General features: G+C 40.3%; 1 protein-coding gene across 1 annotated transcript; it reads left to right on the forward strand.

The window, feature by feature from the left end:
• Window positions 1-5,190: 5,190 nt before the first annotated feature.
• On the forward strand, window positions 5,191-9,802 carry LOC146881602 (uncharacterized). The gene is made up of 2 exons (XM_085669256.1): window positions 5,191-7,608; window positions 9,752-9,802. The coding sequence occupies exons 1-2, from the start codon at window positions 5,191-5,193 to the stop codon at window positions 9,800-9,802; spliced, it is 2,469 nt and encodes an 822-aa protein (XP_085525382.1).
• The last annotated feature ends 10,972 nt before the right edge of the window (window positions 9,803-20,774 follow it).

The following is a 20,774-nucleotide window of genomic DNA, read 5'->3' on the forward strand; positions in this document are numbered from 1 at the left end:
CCTAGGAGAGGCACGAATATTATGGTTGGGAGGGGTAAGTTGATTGGCAATTAATTGAAGATTGGCTTGCATGGAAGCCATTTGATTTTAAAGTCCCTAACCTCTTGAGAAAGATTATTTAGGACTCTAGGATCAACCTCAACCTCCTCATCACTACTTGTGTCGAGGTTGTTTTCATCAACTTGTTGTTGATGTTGGGTACTAGCACGAGTAGCCCTTCTAGTGCTCATGGTGATTGAAAGAACTTAGAACTTTAACAAAATGGTGAAAGAAGAAACCAAGCACAAGTAGACCTCCAGGTTAGGCAAGGTGAGTCTAAAAGACTTCTTAAGTACCAAGGCCAATCCTTGCCAAGATGTACTTGCAAAAGGTTTCAAAGATCACACAATTGTCTAAGGTTAAGTAAGTAGAATCACTTGAGACACTAAGCACAAATAAACACAAACAAGACTCAAAGAAAAGAAAAGACTAACACTAAAAACGGATTCCTAAATGGCAAAATTTTTAGAAACTTTGGTCTCACAAATTAAAACCACTAAGCGTCTAATCTATGAGGCCTAAAAGCAAGGTGAGAAAGCACTTAAAACTTTCAACACACTCACTTACTAAAACGTTGCACTATAATATGAAAAAGGTTCTACTTAAGAGATGGGATTGAATACCTTTGGTTCCCCAAGACACTTAAGTAGGCCATGGATACAATTGAGAACTTGAAAGCAAATTTGGTTCACTAATTTGGTACTCAAAATGAAGCAACCTCAAGCCACTTAATATCTCAAATTTTGATGCTCAAAAGATGCAATTTCACAATCAAGGAGGCTTCAAAATGGTACCAAATAAGATGTGCCAAAAAGAAGTACAAAGTACAAAGAAATAAAGCCAAAAAAATAAGAAACAATACAACCCCAAATTGGCTTGTAGGCTCCTTTTGATTTGAACAAAGACCACCACCAAGTAAGGCACTTGTAAGCACCTTAAGCCACCAAAATGAAGTGCAAAACAACAATTATAGCCTTGGTTTTAAGGCCAAAACAGCCACCAAACTTGCACCAAAAAAAACAAAACAGCAAGAAAACTATACCAAGCAATGGAGTTAGCACACACACTCTCAAATGAATAGGTCCAAAACTCTCAATAGGTAAGGAAAAGGATAAGCACACAAGCTAAAATTCTACTTCAATATCCACCACCTAAGATGCTACCAAATCATAGAAACCATTCTAAACTTCATAGCATCATCAATCACAACCAATAACCAAGAGTCAAGTATATGAACCCAAACAAAGGAGAAAGCAAGAAAAGCTAATTAGAAATGTTAAACCAAAAGAGAATTGAAATGAAACATGACTAGAAGGAGATTCAAGAAGTGACAAGCAAGAAATTAAAGGCTGGAAAGAAAGGCAAGCACCACAAAAAAGAACCTAGAAATGCACTAGAATAGATGAAAAAAAACTGAAAACAGAGAAGAAAAAGTGCTCAAAAACATCCACTGTACTCATTGCAATTTTGTGCCAAATTGAGGGAATAAATTCCACTTCTATTGAAGGCAAACTCAAGCCAATATAGAGTACACAATCAAGGAATCAATTAGAATAACAAAGAGCACTTAAAAGCACCACAAATCGCACAAAACAGTAGTAAAACATAAAATTCCCGAGACCACTACGCCAGAAAACGTGAAAATTTGCCTCAACTTCGCCGATTTTTCATTTTTTTTTGTACTCAACATTTTTGAATGATTATTTTTTTGTTTTTTTTGTCTGGATGTTAGCTAAATGAGGAAAAATTCAGATTAAAATTTGGACCAAGCAGTGAGTCATGAAAAATCTCAAATAGTAGGTTTGTGTGCAGTGAAAATTGGAAAAACAGACTAGAGCAGAATTGCTCACGGAAATTGTAAGATGTTCTATGAAAATTCAAGATGAATGAACTTGATTATGATCTAAAATAAAGTATGAATCATAGAAGAACATCTTAAACACTCAAAAGCACAATCCAATCGGTGAAATGGACGAAAAATAGTGAGACCATTGCCTTACACATCCACAAGCATCACTTGAAGTTCATAGCTCATTTTGTGTGATGTAGGACTTGGTTCTCATCAAGCAAGTGCAGATTTCAGTCATATGAACGAAAATTAAGATGAATTAAAGTGCTAAAACATGACTTAGGACAAAACACAACATAAGGAACTTAAAATTGAAAGATGCACCGATTAAAATGAAGAAAAACAGCAAGGAAGAAAAGAACAAGTGCTGGAAAACGAAAATGGAACCTAAAACAGATTTGCACCAATGAAGCAAGGAGTACTACAAGATGAATCAATGGAGATTCATGTAGCCTCAATGTCAAACGGTGGAGAGCACAAGAACATCAAAAAAACAACAGCAAAAGTGAACAAAACAGTGGAGAAGAGAGACAAAACGGAAATTGAAAACAAGAGACAAGTATGGACCAAGAACCTTACCCAAACCAAGAGGAGGGATGCACCAAAGGCTTGGATGGCGCTAGATACCAATTGATGGACGTCCTTGGTGTAGGAGAGGAAGAAGATCCATGGAAGACACCAAAAAGAAGATGAAATACAACGGAAATGAAGATAAAAGCAAGAAGAGCTCTAGGCAATGGAGGTTTTTGGTGAAGATGAAGAGTAGAAGTGAAGCTATGGTATGGAAGGTGGCTAGAGGAGATGAAGGAGAAGGTTAGCCATGTGTGCTCTCAAAATAATAGAAGAGTGGAGTGATCTCAACACAAACATTCTATTAGAAATTTCAAAAGTTAAAATGTACAAATGGTCTACTTTTGGCTTTTATATGTGAGCCTAAAAGCTAGACTAATTCTTGGCCCTTAGATCAAGCTTGGAGGAGAAGCTTTAATCATCACCCTTGGATGGTGGCTTGGATAAGGAGGCATCTTCCTAGCCTTTTGATGAACGCGTAACCACCTCCTTAGAAGCTCCCTCAAGAAGGATCACTAGAAGCATGTCTAGAGGGGAGTCTTCTATTCCATCACCTTTATCTTTGTTTTGCATTACTTTAGTTTGAATTCCCTAAGTTGGTTTCTAGTTGACTTATTTTGGTTGACTTGTTGACTTTGATCCAAAGTTGACCTTTGACCAAGATTATATTAACTTAAACCAACATGTTAATCCTTGTTTGTCTTGTTTTGTAGGTAATTAAGAGAAAGTAGAGCATGGCTAGGTGGCACTTGGTGATTGGAGCACTTGGATGAAGTGGAAGAGAGAGGAAAGCAAAAAGCATAAAGCAAAAGCAAAAGTAGACATGTACCTTGTCTCCTTTTGCCTTTGTGGTTTATGCCTCCACCAATCATCTCCCTTCACTTGGTCAAGACTCACTCTCACATTAGGTTTAGGGTTTGCTAGTTAATCCTTTTTCATGTTTTTGTATTTGCTAAAGGACCCCTATGAACTCCTATTTAAAGGGTGCTCCTTGTCTTGTAAAAGGGTTGATCATTTTGTTTCTAAACTATTGTGTTTCAACCATTAAATTTTCGTGAGCTCTCCTTCCTAGAAGTGAACTCACCTTTGCCTTATCTTGCTTGCAAGTGGCGGCACCATCACTCATCTCTAGGGCTTGGTTGGCTTAGATCCCCCCCTATGAGTGGCGTGCTTCTTCCATGCTTCATCTTCTATGCTTTCCATTTTTATTGTTTCTTCTTTCATTTTCCTCTTTAGTGTTGTTATTGCCGTGTGTGTTTAAGCTTGAATCCAACTTTCTTCTTCCTTTCCTGAGCTTGAGAAATGAACCTTCACATCTAGATAGCATGCTATCTTAATGTCCAGTGGGAATTTTCAAAAAGCTTTCTTAAACAACTTCACCATATTCATAACTCTAAAAGGAAACAAGATAATCCTTCATCATTTGGTATCTAGAGTTTTGGTTGTCCTTGAATATAGTGTTTTCATGTTCTAACCTTGTCTTGTGTAGCTATCTTTGAATGGTCCACATAAAAACAGTGTTGGCAGCAACGTGTGCGTTTTTGAAAAAAATACTGCAGCTACCTCAGTGGTCCAAAAGTAACGTTCTTTATATCAAAAGAAAGCTCTGTGAGTCTAGTTTCCAAAAAAAAAAGAATTCACGCATTTGGAGTTCTGTGGAGAGAGTTATGATCAAATGAGTGAGCAAAGGTCAGAGCTGCCGAGAATGCGAAAAACAACGTTTTCAGGTTATGTTGTGGCAATTTTGGCTTCGGTTTTGTGACTCTTTTGCTCCTAAATGTGGTTGGATAACATGTCTTTGGATGCTTGAGTCTCTTGTCATATGCTTCTTTGAGTTTTCTTGTTCTTGTTTCTAAGTATTTGAGCTATTGCATGAGATCTATGCCTTTTGTTGTTGTATGCTCCTTGAAATTGATTTTGACCTAATTTTTTTGGGAACTAAGTGTTCAAGACACCCTAAAATATCCTTCTCATCATCTTAAGTACCTAGTTTTGAAAAGAAAAATTATTTTCATGACCAAAAACAGTTTGGCCGAGAGCTAATGTGTTGCTTGGTGAATCCATTTGGCCATTTTTACTAGGTGTTATGCTACCAAATTTTATACTTGGATTTTGGGTGATATTGGCAAATTAGTTCCATGCTTTAACTTGGTTATGATCTTTCTTGGTGTATGCATAATTTGAGGTATAATCTTGGCTTGTTCAAATGCTTTCCATAGAGTCTTTGAAAGTGCTTTTCATTGCTTTAGTCTTGTTCAATTTTTGTCTTTAAAAACAAGTTTCCTTAGAAGTTAAACTTTCTTGTTTTTTGAGCTTTTCTTGCTTGTCTTTAGGTAATCTTTGTTTTGTCTTAGTAGTTTTCTTTTCCTTGTCTTCCTAGAGTGTTGTGGTCGAGCCACTTGTTTGAGCTTTGAAAAGGTTTTCATCTCTTTAAAGGTATTTTCACTTGTTTGGAAGGTTTTTGAGTGCTAGCCTTGCTTGTGTGCTTTGGGAGTGTGATCAAAAACACTTGGGTGCTTGAGAAGACCACACTTGGTCTCGGGTTTGGAATTTTTTGTTAGCTAACCTCTTCCTTGTCTCGGTTTTTGGTGAGTATTTGGTGTAGGAACATGAATATGGATCCAATCTTGGAGGTAGAAGAAGAGGAGTCGGTCTCACCTTATTCTCCTCCCATGGTGACTCCTATGGCCCAAGAAAGTGAACAAATGACCCTTGCCAACATCTTACGTGAGATGGAAGTGAGTAGGAGAGAAACTTTTGACCAATTGAGGGCGGATCGGAGGCAAAGTGAGATCTTCCTACAAGAGCACATCCAAAGACTTGAGCTTAGGCAAGATGAGAGGAGAAGGAGGAGGTCCTCTTCCGAGGACTCTAGCCATGGTGGAAGAAGAAGAAGACACGACTATGATGGTGGTGGAAGGCGCAATCAACTCCCACAAAGACAACCTCCACCAATCAAGATTCCAAAGTTCAAGGGGGAGAATGATCCAAACCTCTACATAGAGTGGGAGCAAAAAGTGGACCAAATCTTCAATATTCATTTAGTTAGTGATCAAGAACAAGTAGATTTAGTAGTTTTAGAATTTGAAGATTATGCCATGACATGGTGGCATCAATTGTGTATGGACAATATTAACCAAGAGCCACCCGCGGCCTCTTGGATGGACATTAAAACTTTGATGCGCGCTAGATTTGTTCCTTCCTACTATAGGAGGGAGACTCTTTTGAAGCTCCAAAGGCTTCAACAAGGGTCTATGTGTGTGAATGAATATTTTAAAATGATGGAGTCAATGCTTCTCAAAGTAGGACTCCAATTTGAAAGTGAAGAAGAAAAGGTAGCTAGATTTGTGAGTGGTCTTAGAAGAGAAGTTCAAGATGTAGTTGAGTTGTATGAGTATTCCACTCTTGACAAAATTTTACACTTGGCCTTAAAAGTTGAAAGTCAATTGAAAAAGAAACAAGAGGCCAAGAGGAATACTTCATACAATGAATACTACTCTAGAACTTGGAAAGGAAAAGAAAGAAAGGATGAGAAACCTCCTTCCAAAGACCACCCACCTAGGACCAATTCGTCTAGAACCTCCCATGAAAATGCAAACTCTTCTCAAAATTCAAGAACTAGTTCCATCAAATGTTTTAAGTGTTTGGGCTATGGTCACATTGCTTCAAATTGCCCAACAAAAAGGAACATGATCTTGAACCCTAAAGGAGAGGTTGAAAGTGAACATTCTTCTCCCCCCTCCCCTAAAAGTTCTTCCTCCCACACTTCTTCCCAATCTTCAAGTGAGGATGAAATCAAACCTAATGAAGGAGGTTTGTTGGTGGTTAGGCGCATGCTAGGCCAAGTGCCTAAAGAATTTGAAAACCAAAGAGAAAATATTTTTCACTCAAGGTGCCAAATCAACAACAAAACTTGCTCCCTCATAATTGATAGTGGAAGTTGTGTTAATGTGGCTAGCACAAGGGTTGTGGACAAGCTTGGCTTGAAAACCATCCCTCATGCCAAGCCCTATAAGCTTTCTTGGCTTAGTGAGGAAGGTGAGATTAAAGTGGACAAACAAGTCCTTATTAACTTCTCCATTGGAAACTACAAAGATGAGGTATTATGTGACTTAGTGCCCATGGAAGCAACCCACATTTTATTGGGAAGGCCATGGCAATTTGATAGGAAAGCTTTTCATGATGGCCGTGCCAACAAATTTACATTTAGCTTCCAAGGCAAAAAGATCACATTACTACCTCTTTCACCAAGAGAAGTCAATGAGGACCAATTGCAAATGATAAAGAAAAGAAAAGAAGAGAAGGCGCAAGGGCATGGCAATGAGTCCAAGAAGAGCATGATCACCCTCAAAGGGGTAAAGAAGGTAATGCTTGCCCAAAAACGCATCTTCCTAGCTTATCCTAGTGAATCTTCCCCCTCCTTCCAAAACCCTCACTCTAGATGTCCCTTAGACTTGTCATTAGTCTTAGATGAGTTCAAAGATGTTTTTCAAGAACCTCCAAAGGGTCTCCCACCCCTAAGAGGTATAGAAAACCAAATTGATTTCATACAAGGCTCATCTTTGCCTAATAGGCCAGCCTATAGGACTAGTCCTGAGGAGGCTAAGGAAATTCAAAAACAAGTGAATGAGTTGTTAGAAAAGGGGTGGGTGCAACATAGCATGAGTCCTTGTGCAATGCCCATGATTCTTGTCCCCAAAAAGGATGAAACATGGAGAATGTGCATAGATTGTAGGGCTATCAACAACATAACCATCAAGTATAGGCATCCTATTCCTAGATTAGATGATTTGATTGATGAGTTACATGGTGCAACCATATTTTCCAAAATAGACTTGAATAGTCGGTACAATCAAATTAGAATCAAAGAAGGTGATGAATGGAAAACCTCTTTCAAGACTAAGTTTGGATTATATGAGTGGTTAGTCATGCCTTTTGGCTTGACCAATGCACCTAGTACATTCATGAGACTCATGCACCATGTTCTTAGAGAGTTCTTAGGAAAGTTTGTTGTGGTGTACTTTGATGACATTCTCATTTATAGTATGTCTCAAGATGACCACTTGCATCATTTAAGGAGTGTGTTAGAGACCTTAAGGAAAGCATCTTTGTATGCTAACATGGAGAAATGTGTGTTTGGGATGGATCATGTGATCTTCCTAGGTTTCAAAATAAATCAACATGGGGTCCATGTGGACAAAGAAAAAGTGATGGCCATCAAGGGTTGGCCTCCCCCAAAGAATGGTTTAAGAATTCGTGGTTGAATTCTCTCCAAGAAGGGGAGGATGATGAAGGCGTAACCACCTCCTTAGAAGCTCCCTCAAGAAGGATCACTAGAAGCATGTCTAGAGGGGAGTCTTCTATTCCATCACCTTTATCTTTGTTTTGCATTACTTTAATTTGAATTCCCTAAGTTGGTTTCTAGTTGACTTATTTTGGTTGACTTGTTGACTTTGATCCAAAGTTGACCTTTGATCAAGATTAGATTAACTTAAACCAACATGCTAATCCTTGTTTGTCTTGTTTTGTAGGTAATTAAGAGAAAGTAGAGCATGGCTAGGTGGCACTTGGTGATTGGAGCACTTGGATGAAGTGGAAGAGAGAGGAAAGCAAAAAGCATAAAGCAAAAGCAAAAGTAGACATGTACCTTGTCTCCTTTTGCCTTTGTGGTTTATGCCTCCACCAATCATCTCCCTTCACTTGGTCAAGACTCACTCTCACATTAGGTTTAGGGTTTGCTAGTTAATCCTTTTTCATGTTTTTGTATTTGCTAAATGATGAAGGATTATCTTGTTCCTTTTTAAGATTATTGAATATGGTGTGAGTTGATTAAGAAAACCAAGGAAATCCCCACTGGACATTAAGATAGCAAGCTATCTAGATGTGAAGGTTCCTTTCCAAGGTTCTAGAGAGGAGGAGAATGGATTGATGGGGAGTAAGAAATCAAAAGAAAAAAACATATAATAGAAACAATATAAACCAAGAAGAGTAAAGAAACATAAAATGAAAAGCAAGGGAAATGGGAGGAATGGAGGATTCACGCCACTACAAGGCTAGGCTAGAAGAAGCCATGGCAACCTTGAAGATGAGTGGTGTATGCCGCCACTTGCCAAGGCAAGATAAGGCTTGAAAGAACTCCACTCCCTAAGGAGGAATGCTCTCACAAAAGGTTGAAACACAAAGTGTATAATTTCTCCAAAATGTTCCACCCTTGTACAAGTGTTAGAGGTCCCCTTAAATAGACAAGTCTAGGGGCGCCTTAGCAAAACAACTAAGTTAAAGGATTACAAAAGAAACCTAGCATGTTCTAGAAAGTAGGTCATCCTAGGGTGCACATGGATGAATTTTCGTCCAAGCCATCTAGGTGGCAAGTCTTCATGGCCAAGGCTCCCAAAGGAAGGTTCTAGAACATTCTAGAAGACTTGGTGTCCAAGGCATGTGGGCCTCCCCTTTCTAGATGCTTCTAGAAAGTCTTATTCCTTCTCTCTCTTCCTTAGGACCCCAAGTGTCTCCTATGTGGTCCTCCTCCTTTCTTATTCCTACAAAAGCAAATTAAGGAATTTATTAGCATGTTGGTTTAAGGTTAAGTTAATCTTTTGAGTAAACAAGTCAACCCAAAGTCAAGGTCAACAAGTCAACTCAAAAATAGTCAACCAAGCCAACTTAAAGGAATTTTAAAGTAAAGAAAATAAAAGCAAAGGAAGGGATCAAGGAACTCCCTTTCTTCTAAGCATGTGCCATGGGCCATCATCCTTGGTAGGGATCAATCCTTCATCACTAAAGGACTCCTATGAACTCCTATTTAAAGGGTGCTCCTTGTCTTGTAAAAGGGTTGATCATTTTGTTTCTAAACTATTGTGTTTCAACCATTAAATTTTCGTGAGCTCTCCTTCCTAGAAGTGAACTCACCTTTGCCTTATCTTGCTTGCAAGTGGCGGCACCATCACTCATCTCTAGGGCTTGGTTGGCTTAGATCCCCCCTCTATGAGTGGCGTGCTTCTTCCATGCTTCATCTTCTATGCTTTCCATTTTTATTGTTTCTTCTTTCATTTTCCTCTTTAGTGTTGTTATTGCATGTGTGTTTAAGCTTGAATCCAACTCTCTTCCTCCTTTCATGAGCTTGAGGAATGAACCTTCACATCTAGATAGCATGCTATCCTAATGTCCAGTGGGAATTTTCAAAAAGCTTTCTTAAACAACTTCACCATATTCATAACTCTAAAAGGAAACAAGATAATCCTTCATCACCTTTGGATGAAGACTTGGAAAAGAAGACACTCTCTTAGCCCTTAGATGAAGAAGGCACATGGGTGGAGTATGGACTTGGCTCCATGGGATGCATGATCCATGAGGTGTAGGAAGGAATGTTGACTTCCAATTAGTCCACCTTTGACCTTTGGTAGCTCATGGCCAAATCTCCTATTGGGTTTAGTCAAGCCCAATTTTATCAATTTAACTACACATTGTTTGACTTATTATTCTAGAAAAACAAGGCAGTTAGTGACAGAAATCTCCCTATACAAAAATTCAGCCTGCCTCAAAGCCTTCTGAAAGCCATTAACATGCTCATTATACACGGCCTGTTGAAGATCGTAAATCTTGCTAGCCGCCTCTTCTGCTGCAGCATCCTTTGCAGTATTCATCTCGTCCAGCTCAACTTGCTTCGCCTTCAATTTCTTCTCCACACCCACAACACTCCCTTTCAGCCTCTTCACCTTAGCCTCTAACTTCTTCTTCTCATCTGCCCAAGCTAGCTGATCACGGTGCCACTGGCCTTTTAAGGAAGCAATCCCCTCTGACAACTTTTTCTTGTCACCCGCAGCCAACTCCTCCCGCAACGTAGTAGCAACCCTCCTGCTCAACACCACGCCACGAGCCAAGTACTCGATCATAGCCCGCATAGTTAACCCCAGATCTGCAGCCTGCACAACTACCACCTCAGTGTCGCTTACTTTAAACTCCACACCCTTCCTCATCTGTACCTTAGTTTTTTGAAAGCCCCCACGATCCGGGTTACTAGACCCACTAGAGCCAACGCCACCAGTCTTTGCAAGAGCTCTCAACCTCTTTTAATCCTTCCCAATGCCTTTAATCTTTGATGGAGCCGGCCTTTTAGCAATCGACGGACGATAAGTATCAACGACAAGACCAACTAGGTTTGGAGCCTGCGACTACCCGTCACCCTTCGCCGCATTTGCCATCTTGTCCCTAATCTTCGCAAACAAGTCGACTTCCCCACCAACTTTCTTCGCATTATGTGCCATCACACTTGCACATAATTTTTTATTCAGATTAGTTCAACACGAGAACAAAGGAAACGCAAGAACGTACCGCAAAGATCGTTGCCTGGATTATCCGTCAGATAGCAACACAAAACCCACTTCACCGGAACCCTAGTCGGTAATGTCTCTAACACATCCACCATCTGCCGACTATCCATATCCAACATCTCCTTAGTCACCGGATCCATTAGAGCAGGCGAGGCTGTCCAATAAAACAGGAACTTAGGACGCCCTCCATCATCATAGTATAATGAATGCCCGGTAGGAAGCACCCTCACACGAAAGAAACCATCTTTAAACTTCTTAAAAGACTAAGTAAAACCATCGAACAAGCTAATCTTTGGCCTCCCCACCAACGACACCCACGATAAAGGATCCCTCAGAGGAGTAATGTAAAAGTAAAGAAAGCTCTCTAGTGTCGAAGACAGGTACAACGCCTTACAAATCAGCCGAAAGGCCTGTAAGCTTCCTCAACTGTTCGGATGTAGTTGTGTCGACGCCACGTTTAAAAGGCGGAGAACTCCCATAGTAAACTCATCTAATGGCAAACGTACATGAAGCTTCATAAACATACATGCATACATATAAAAGAAGTCGCCCTCCAACCCCTCGCGACCATGGCACACGGCCTCTACAGCACTCACCCGCTCAATAGCAACCATACTCGGGTTGGCACCCCTCTCAAACAAATTTATACTATTCAGCCAGTACTTAAGGAGCCTAGACCATCGATACTTCGAAGAGCAAGTCCTGACTCCTTCAGACACCCACTCATATCCATCCCTCCTCGGCCAAAGCGATTCAGCGTGCTCATTCGCTGGATCCTCACGAACCTCCCGCTTCGTCTCAATACGCAAAGATTAAGATGAACTAAAAATTTCTAACGTAAGACCACCAAAACTCACCCCTGAATCGCCAGCATTAGAACCACTGGAAGAAGTAGTCGACATACCTCACAAGTCGGCCAACAACAAGCAGCAAAATAACAACATGCAGCAAAACGCCAAAAAACACAAAATCACGCAAGAATCCTAAGCAAAAACCACGACTAAGAACAAATGAATCACACCCATATTTAAAGATCACACTCGAAACCCCCCACCTTCACTCAAGTCTCTTTAAAACCTAAGGCCCAGCCGCCAAAAGTCACCTCGAAAAACACAATCTGACACCAAACAGGCCAACCAACAGTCACGTCCCTTCAACGCACCTAACCTTTGACCAAATGTCAAAACCAACAAAAGCTCACAGAGATAGAGGCCCAGCTTGGTGCAACAAACATGGCAGCACTACTCACATCATACAAAGATAGCGGCCCAGCTTGGTGCAACAAACACGACACCACTACTCACACCATACAAAGATAACGACCCAGCTTGGTGCAACAAACATGGCGGCACTAATCAAACCATCCAAGGATAGCGGCCCAACTTCACAACAAAGCCAACATAGCAGCCTATTTTCACCAGCAACCCAACATAGCGATCAAACGAAAACAAACATCCAGCATAAACAACCCAGCTACACCATTACAATAAGTCTATACGTCACTTCTTTCCTCAAGACTAGGGGGGCTGGTATATCTATAGGATACACAGACAAAGGCCACTAATCAAAATTGTAAAACACCAAAACACAATAGCAAGGCACCACTAAGTTTATACGTCACGTAAGTATACGACCCTCGATAAACCTCACGGCCGCATACCCTGTGTTGGATACCCCGTCTAGAGTATGTAAGACCCGAGAAAAAATAAATAGTTAAATAAGTAATTAGTTAATAATTGCGGGAAATAGAAGCATTTAAAGCATTTAATGTAGGGAGCTATGACGTGGAAAAATGCTAGCTCATGTGGATGAGAGTACTTTGGTTGTGTGAGGGGACTTGGGTTCGAGTCCTATGTATGCTAGTTGTATGTTATTTAAGTTATGCTTTTTGATGTTGTATATTGAATGCTTGATGTGATGATAAATTCCTAAAATTGTAGGAGTAATCACAAATATGAATTTGGTTGAGTTGGTTATGCTCTTGAATGGGTGATTGACATGTTGTGGGTTCAAACCATGCTAAGAACAAAACTAAATTCTTTTTGGCAAAATTCTTTCTTTTTGCATGATATTTGGTAGGCATAGAAACCCTAACTGTAAAGGGAGGTAGTCTAATGGTTGAAAACATTCTGCTAATGGGTAGTTAACTAGACATTAAGCACATTATAACCTAATTTTCGTTTTATGGTGTTAAAGGGCACTTAAGAAGTATAATTATGAGGTAGAGAGAGAGAGAGATTATCGAGAGAGAGGCCTGGAAACTGGAAGGTAAACCTTAGGCAGCAGAATTTCAGTGATTTGGCACGTACAGTTGAGAGAATTGAGGGTGAAGATAGTGTGGGAGTGCAAGGGAAGATTCAAAGAGTTTTTGGGTTAGAGAATCATCAAGAATTCGAGTTTGAGAGCGGGAAATCCAGGTAAGGGGAGTTATTTTCGCGTTTTCTGGGTTTTGCCCAGAAACCGCTTGGCGGGTATGCATGTGCCGCTAGGCGGTTCATTGGTTTGTGCATAGTTTTGGGTTTTGGTTGATTGAACCGCCTGACAGGGATGAATATCCACCAAGCGGTGCGACTGTGCTCGCGTTTTCTGATTGATTTGCGTCTGGTGTAGTGGCATTTAGACTTCTGATGGTGAGTTTATGCATTGATAGTGTAATCTTGTAGAATTGGGGTCTGATGGTGCTTGGGAATACTCTTTCTAATTTAACATGGATAGAGTTGGATTGTTTGAATGGGTAGAATCAGAATTTAGTTATTAGGGTTCATGGTATGTGCGAATTGAGGATATAATGCCAAAGGAAACTAGGCAATGAATTCGGTGTGATACATCGTATGATATTGGTTGTGGAGTATAGGTTGAATTCTGGACAGCTTGGCATATCACGGGTTCAGCAACCTGGAGGGTTTCTGGATTCTGATATACCGCTCGGCGGCGTCTAGCCTGCCACCAGGCGGCGACGGGGACAGAGGCACCACGAGCATTGTTTCGGGCTGGTTGTATGGAAGAGGTTATGAGTGTTGTTAGTAATTAGAGAAGGACATAGTACGAAATCATATACTGAGGTAAGTGAGTATAAGATTGGGAAGGAGGTTGATGGTATGACTACGTGATGGGTTGTTGATAGTCGTGTTAAGGAGAAGGAGAGAATAGGATAACATTAGTTAATGGGTCAGATTTTGAAAGCCTAGTATTCTGCATCTCTGTTGTTAAATATTTGTGATTATGAATTATGGGCTTTAAGTGTCTTTAGTGACTTGTAACCTTAAATATAAGACATGTAATTATGCAATATTGTGTAGGACAAGATTAATGGCAGTGTAGTGCGGGATGAGTATGATGAGAGGAGGATTGATCCTGAATTGTGGTATTTGGATTGTAAACGAAGTGCCTTGGTACTGATGTGATGATTAACATTGTTAGAGGGAGGAAAGAGAGTACCTAAATGGTCTAGCTTAGGTACATGAGCTATACGTGGGAAGGTATAGGGCTGGAAACTAACAAAACTCTGATGAAATAAGAGTGAAATCTATCCTAGAGTATTCTAGAAATGCAAAACCAACCAATTTGAGTGCCAATACCAGTAGCAGGGAGTTACTGGTATGGCGCCTGGTGGTCTGCTGGTGCCGCTTGGCGATAGGAATCACTAGAGGGACTCCTGCATTGCATGGCGCCTGGCGACAAGGTGTGCTTCGCCAGGCGGTGACTAGAAAATAGTGGCACTGGAAGGGCGCTGGCGCTTGGCGGTGAGCTGGTACTGCCAGGCGGTCTGGAACGATTTTGCCTGGCGGCGTGTGGGCTGAGTCAGGAGAAATGTTGTTGTTCCTGTTTTGTTTTGTCTGTTGTTTAAGCACTGATACTACACTTGGATCGGGAGATGTTGTGCCATGAGCGGGTAGGTTCATTGATGGTGGTTAACATGTGATGATATGAGCGGGGAGGTTCATATCCAGTTACTCTCACGTGGGGATACGAGCGAGGTAGGTTTGTATGTTACATGCTCATGTTTGAGAGATGCCATGTGCGGGGAGGTACGGGGCTGGTGGATCATATGTGTTGGACTACAGACGGGTAGGTCCGTACAGAAGGACTACGAGTGGGAAGGTTCATAGAGCAGGACTACTAGCGGGGAGGTTCGTAGACGCAGGACCACAAGCGGGCAGGTTTGTGTGAGCATCATATTCCTGAGTCCGAGGCTAACCATTTGTGTGATTGAAGGCTATAAAGCCTTGGGGTTAAGGTCTTGGCCAAGAACTAAATAGAGTGAATAAGATGGGTGTATGACTTATCTTGTATGATTTATATATGTGATTTTTATTTTCTCAGCTCACCCTTGTTGTTTGTGTATGGCGATGATCGTGTGATTCGTTACACAGGAGCAGATGTTGATACAGGTGACGCTGAGGACGCTCAGGCGACGGAGTGAGGGCTAGCTTTGGGATTATAGCTAGGAGATTTTCATATGTAATTTATTATGTTTTCATTTATGAATACGAATTTTGGAACTTGTAACCCGTTTACTAATGTTATAAGTAATGATAATGCGACTTATGATATTCAATATTTTCTTTTATCATTTATTTTTAAGTAATATTCCTTAGGGATGTTACAATACGGCCCTCAACAACAACCTTCTGGTCGCATAGTCTGTACTAAGATATCCTCCTCTAAAGTATGCAGCCCTCAGCAAACCTCATGGTTGCATACCCTATGATGGATACCCCCTCTTAGGTATACGGCCATCAACAACCCCCTAGGCCGCCTACCTTGCACTAAGTACCCCTTCCCAATCAATCTGAGTCTAGCTGCAACCGCCTAGATGATAAAGACAGATGAAAAGTACCCACCCATGGAGATCCTCATGACCGAATCTCGAGCACCGCCAACCCTCGAAGGACCTCCTGGTAATTTCTCTCCATACCATTGGATCCAGAAATCACCAGAAACAGAATATTGGGCCAAAAAGCCCATCTCAGGTAGGACCCACAGATAAAAAGGTATAAATAGCACATTGTTCTATGCATTGATTACACATTAAATTATCCTCTAAAATCCTGACATCACCAATGCTAACTTAGGCATCGGAGTGTCTTTTGTAAGACCTGTGGAAATTAATTAATTAAGTAATAAATGCGGGTGGTGGGAAACTTTGAAGTCATTAAAGGTTAATTGGTATGATGTGGAAAAGTACTAACTCAAGTGGTTGAGAGTACTTTATTGTGTTGGAAGACTTGGGTTCAAGTCCTATGTATGCTTTGTGTGTTAATTTATTTATTATTATTTTGATAATATAATGTGACTGGTGAGTGATATTATAATCATAGGATTATAATAATTATCACTAAATGTGAATTGGCATAGTGGTTGTACTTTGGCCTCATGAGTGGAGGGTCACGGGTTCAAACCTTGATGGACATAAAGCAGGCTTTATTTTTGCTAATTTTAGCTTAGAGTGCAAGACTTTATTTTAAATCTTGTAATTTGATTTCAGTTTTCATGGCTTTGGATTTTTATCTTGTAATTTGATTTCAGTTTTCATGGCTTTGGATTTTTATCTTGTAATGACGAGTTTTTTTAGAGTAATGTGGCTATTAATAATTTATTATTAGTGTCTTAAACTTTTAAAATTTCCCGCGTTTTTGGGAAATGGTTTAATAATAAATGAGGTGTTTATTTCTTTTTATTTTTACTTTATTTTATTTTAAGTAATATCCTACCGGGATGTTACATCTTTTATTATGCATTTGGTCCGCTGATGAGTAGCAAATTCGACAAGAACAACGCTTGAAATTATTTATTGTTACAGATCAAGGTGGGGTAGTTTTGGCAAGAGAGGTGCTCCATGAATTGCAACCACTGGAAATGAACAAATATGAATATATTCAAGTGGAATTTGATCCTGGAGGAAGAGAATTAGTTTCAAGTTGTGGAAAAATAAAGTCCTTCACATAATCATAATAAACTTATATTAAAATTAGTACCAAAATCAAGCGTTAACATTTGGGACGAATCTTCTTGAAGAATGAGGGTATGAAATGAATCGCATCCTAGTTCAAATGGAGAAGGACTAATGCACCACTTTGCTGCAGTTATTTTTATTTTTATTGTTTAAAGTTATTAGTATGTTTAAATATGGTCCAATTCATTGTAAAATTGGCTTACAAAATTATGTTTTGGTTTAATCAATTAATGGGCTCTATTTAGTTTTATTTCAAGTAGTAATGATGAAGTATCTTGTTTTCTTTTAGAGTTAGGAATATGGTGTAGTTATTTAAGAAAGCTTTTTGAAAATTCCCACTGGCCATTAAGATAGCATGCTATCTAGATGTGAAGGTTCATTTCTTAAGCTCATGAAAGGAAGAAGAGAGTTGGATTCAAGTTAACACACACACACGGATTCAACAACAGTTAAAGAATAAATGAAAGAAGAAACATTAAAAATGAAAAGCATAGAAGATGAAGCATGGAAGAAGCACACCACTCATAGGGGGGGATCTAAGCCAACCAAGCCCTAGAGATGAGTGATGGTGCCGCCACTTGCAAGCAAAATAAGGCAAAGGTGAGTTCACTTCTAGGAAGGAGAGCTCACGAAAAAAACAATGGTTGAAACACAATAGTTTAGCAACAAAATGATCAACCCTTTTATAAGACAAGGAGCACCCTTTAAATAGGAGTTCATAGGGGTCCTTTAGCAAATACAAAAACATGGAATGGACTAACAAGCAAACCCTAGAAACCTAGAACATGTGAAGTCTCGGCCATGTGAAGGATCATGATTGGTGGATGCATTCCCATGAGGATTCTAGGCCAAAAGAGGAAGGAGACCAAGTAGCCTTCAAAGGAATAAACCAAAAAGGCAAAAAGAGATAAGGTACATGTCTACTTTTCCTTTTGCTTTTTGCTTTTTGCTTTCCTCTCTCTTCCACATCATCCAAGTGCTCCAATCATCATGTGCCACCCAGCCATGCTCTACTTTCTGTTAATTACCTACAAAAACAAGACAAACAAGGATTAGCATGTTGGTTTAAGTTAATCTAATCTTGGTCAAAAGGTCAACTTGGGTCAAAGTCAACAAGTCAACCAAAATAAGTTAACTCTAAACCAACTTAAGGAATTCAAACTAAAGAAATGCAAAACAAAGATAAAGATGATGGAATAGAAGACTCCCTTCTAGACATGCCTCTAGTGATCCTTCTTGAGGGAGCTTCTAAGGAGGTGGTGGTGGTGGTCACGCCTTCATCATGTAATGATGACCCAATTGCAACTTAGTCATCAACCTTTGGGAGACCAAGAGGATACTTGGCTGAATTGTTTTTTGTGACATTGGGGTTGCCATAATATCAATTATAATCATCCATTAAGTAGTATTATGTGAAAGAAGTATTATGTGATATTGCTCCCATGGATCTTCCCATCTTCTTTTGGGATGGGCATGCCTTCGTTTTAAAACACTCAATGTTGATGAACATTCGCTTTATTTTAGGCATGAGGGACATAAAATGAAGTTGAAATTTATGACACCAAGACAAGTAAGTAAGGATCAACATAGGCTGAATGCCAAAATTGAAAAAGAAAGAATAGAAAAATAAGCAATAGAAACTGTAGAAGGAAGGGAAAATGAAGAAAAAGAAAAGAAAGTAGAGAAAAGGTGATGGAAAATTTATTTGTCAATATTTTTTTCTCAACAGTTTGTGATGTCGTTTTACATGAATAAAATGATAAGCAAGTGAATGAAACACACCAACTTCCATGTTTGAAAAGGAAGCTTGTTCACAATGCTTTTATTATGCATTTGGTCCGCTGATGAGAAGCAAATTCGTCAAACACAACGCATGGAATTATTTATTATTACATATCAAGGTGGGGTAGTGTTGGCAAGAGAGGTGCTCCACAAATTGCAACCATTGGAAATGAAAAAATATGAATATATTCAAGTTCAATTTGATCTTGGAGGAAGTGAATTAGTTTCAAGTTGTGGAAAATTAAAGTCCTTCACAAGATCATAATAAACTTATATTAAAACTAGTAGAAAAATAAAGCTTTAAGATTCAGGACGAATCTTCTCGAAGAAGGAGGGTATGATATGAATCGCATCATAGCTCAAATGGAGAAGGACTAATGCACCATTTTGCTACAGTTAATTTTATTTTTATTTTTAAAGTTATTAGTTTGTTTAAATATGGTCCAATTCATTGTAAAATTGGCTTACCAAATTATGTTTTGGTTTAATCAATTAATGGGTTCTAGTTTAGTTTTATTTCAAGTTGTAATGATGACCCAATTGCAACTTAGTCATCATCCTTTGGGAGACCAAGAGGATGCTTGGCTGAATTGTTTTTGGTGACTTTTGGGTTGCCATAATTTCAATTATAATCAGCCATTAAGTAGTAGTATCATTAATAGTTTTATGTGGGATGTAATTTCAATAAATGTGTCTTTTCTAATTTCAGTGGTTAAAGCTTCTATATAAGCTGAACCTTTTTAATCAATGAAACAGGTTGGGTTTTATTCAGAAAATATTAGTTTTATCTCTTCTATCTTAGTGAGAGTAATGCTACCAAGTTCTTGAGTGGTTCAAGAATCCCTAAGTTTTATCAAAGGTCTTTTTTTCCTTTGTGTGTTTAAACTTTTAGGCTTCTCTTTCATTTTTGGAACTGTTGCATTTATCAATTTCCACTACATCTTTTTATCTATTTCCATCTTCTCGTTTTAAATAATTTCTCAAATTTCTTGCTTATTAGCATTCCAACCTAGATAGATCCATAAAACTAATCCACCCCTTTGGATTCACATCATTTGGTAATCAAAGCCTAACTCACTAGATTTGGAATAAGATGTTGTTTTGGCCACCACTACCACCACGTCTACCATCACCATGACCACTACCACCACCATAACCACGACCACGACCACGACCACCACTACGACTACCAGCCCCACCACCACCACCACGGCCACCCCCACCATCACCACCACCTCTACCACCACAACGACCACAACCACCACCACCACAACCACCACCACCGCCATCATCACCACCTCAGCCACAACGAGCACCACAACCACCACCACCACAACCACCACCACCACCACCACCACCACCACAACCACCACCACAACTACAACCACCACCACCACCACCACCACCACCACCACTTCCACAACCACCACCACCACCACTATGGCAACCTCCAACCACCACAACGACCAACAGCACAACCACCACTACCACTACCACAACCACCATTACCACAACAACCACCACCACCACCACAGCCACCACCACCACCACTACCACCACGTCCACAATCACGACAACCACCATCACCACCACGGCCACCACCACCACTACCACGACCACAACCACCATGACCAGCACGACCACGGCCACCACCAACACCACCATCCCCATCACAACCACCACTGTAGCACAACCATCATCACCACCACCACTACCACGAGTACCAATACCACACCCACCAACAACATAACAACGACCACCATCAGCACCTCGAGTACCACCCCCACAACCACCTTGGCAACCACCACCACCACCACCTTAGCTACCACCAGTACCACCACCACCACCACCACCACCACCATCACCACAACCACAACCACCCCCACCAACACCACCATCACCAGCTCAATTTCCACCATAACCACCACCATCAGCACCTCCACAACCACCACCATAGCACAACCATCACCACCACAACCACAACCACAACCACTAGCACAACCACTACCACCACCACCACTACCACGACTATCATCGCCTTAACTTCCACCATCACCTCAACTACCACCATCACTACCACCACAACCACCACCACCACCACCACCATCATAACCACTACCACCACCATCACCACCACCACAACCACCACCATAGGATAACCACCACCACTACCACGGCCAGAAGCACCACGGCCCCAGAACCATAATAACGACCACTTCTAGCACCACTAGCACCATCGCCACAACCA

This window comes from Vigna unguiculata, chromosome 11 (assembly GCF_037176805.1).
Source record: "Vigna unguiculata cultivar grain cowpea cultivar isolate G323 ecotype 2 chromosome 11, ASM3717680v1, whole genome shotgun sequence".
NCBI lineage: Eukaryota > Viridiplantae > Streptophyta > Magnoliopsida > Fabales > Fabaceae > Vigna > Vigna unguiculata.

Coding starts and splice junctions, on each gene's coding strand:
- LOC146881602 (XM_085669256.1), top strand. CDS start 5,191: ATGGAAGTGAGTAGGAGAGAAACTTTTGACCAATTGAGGGCGGATCGG. Junction 7,609..9,751: donor GTGTGTTTGGGATGGATCAT/GTGATCTTCCTA, acceptor CTTAGCCCTTAG/ATGAAGAAGGCACATGGGTG.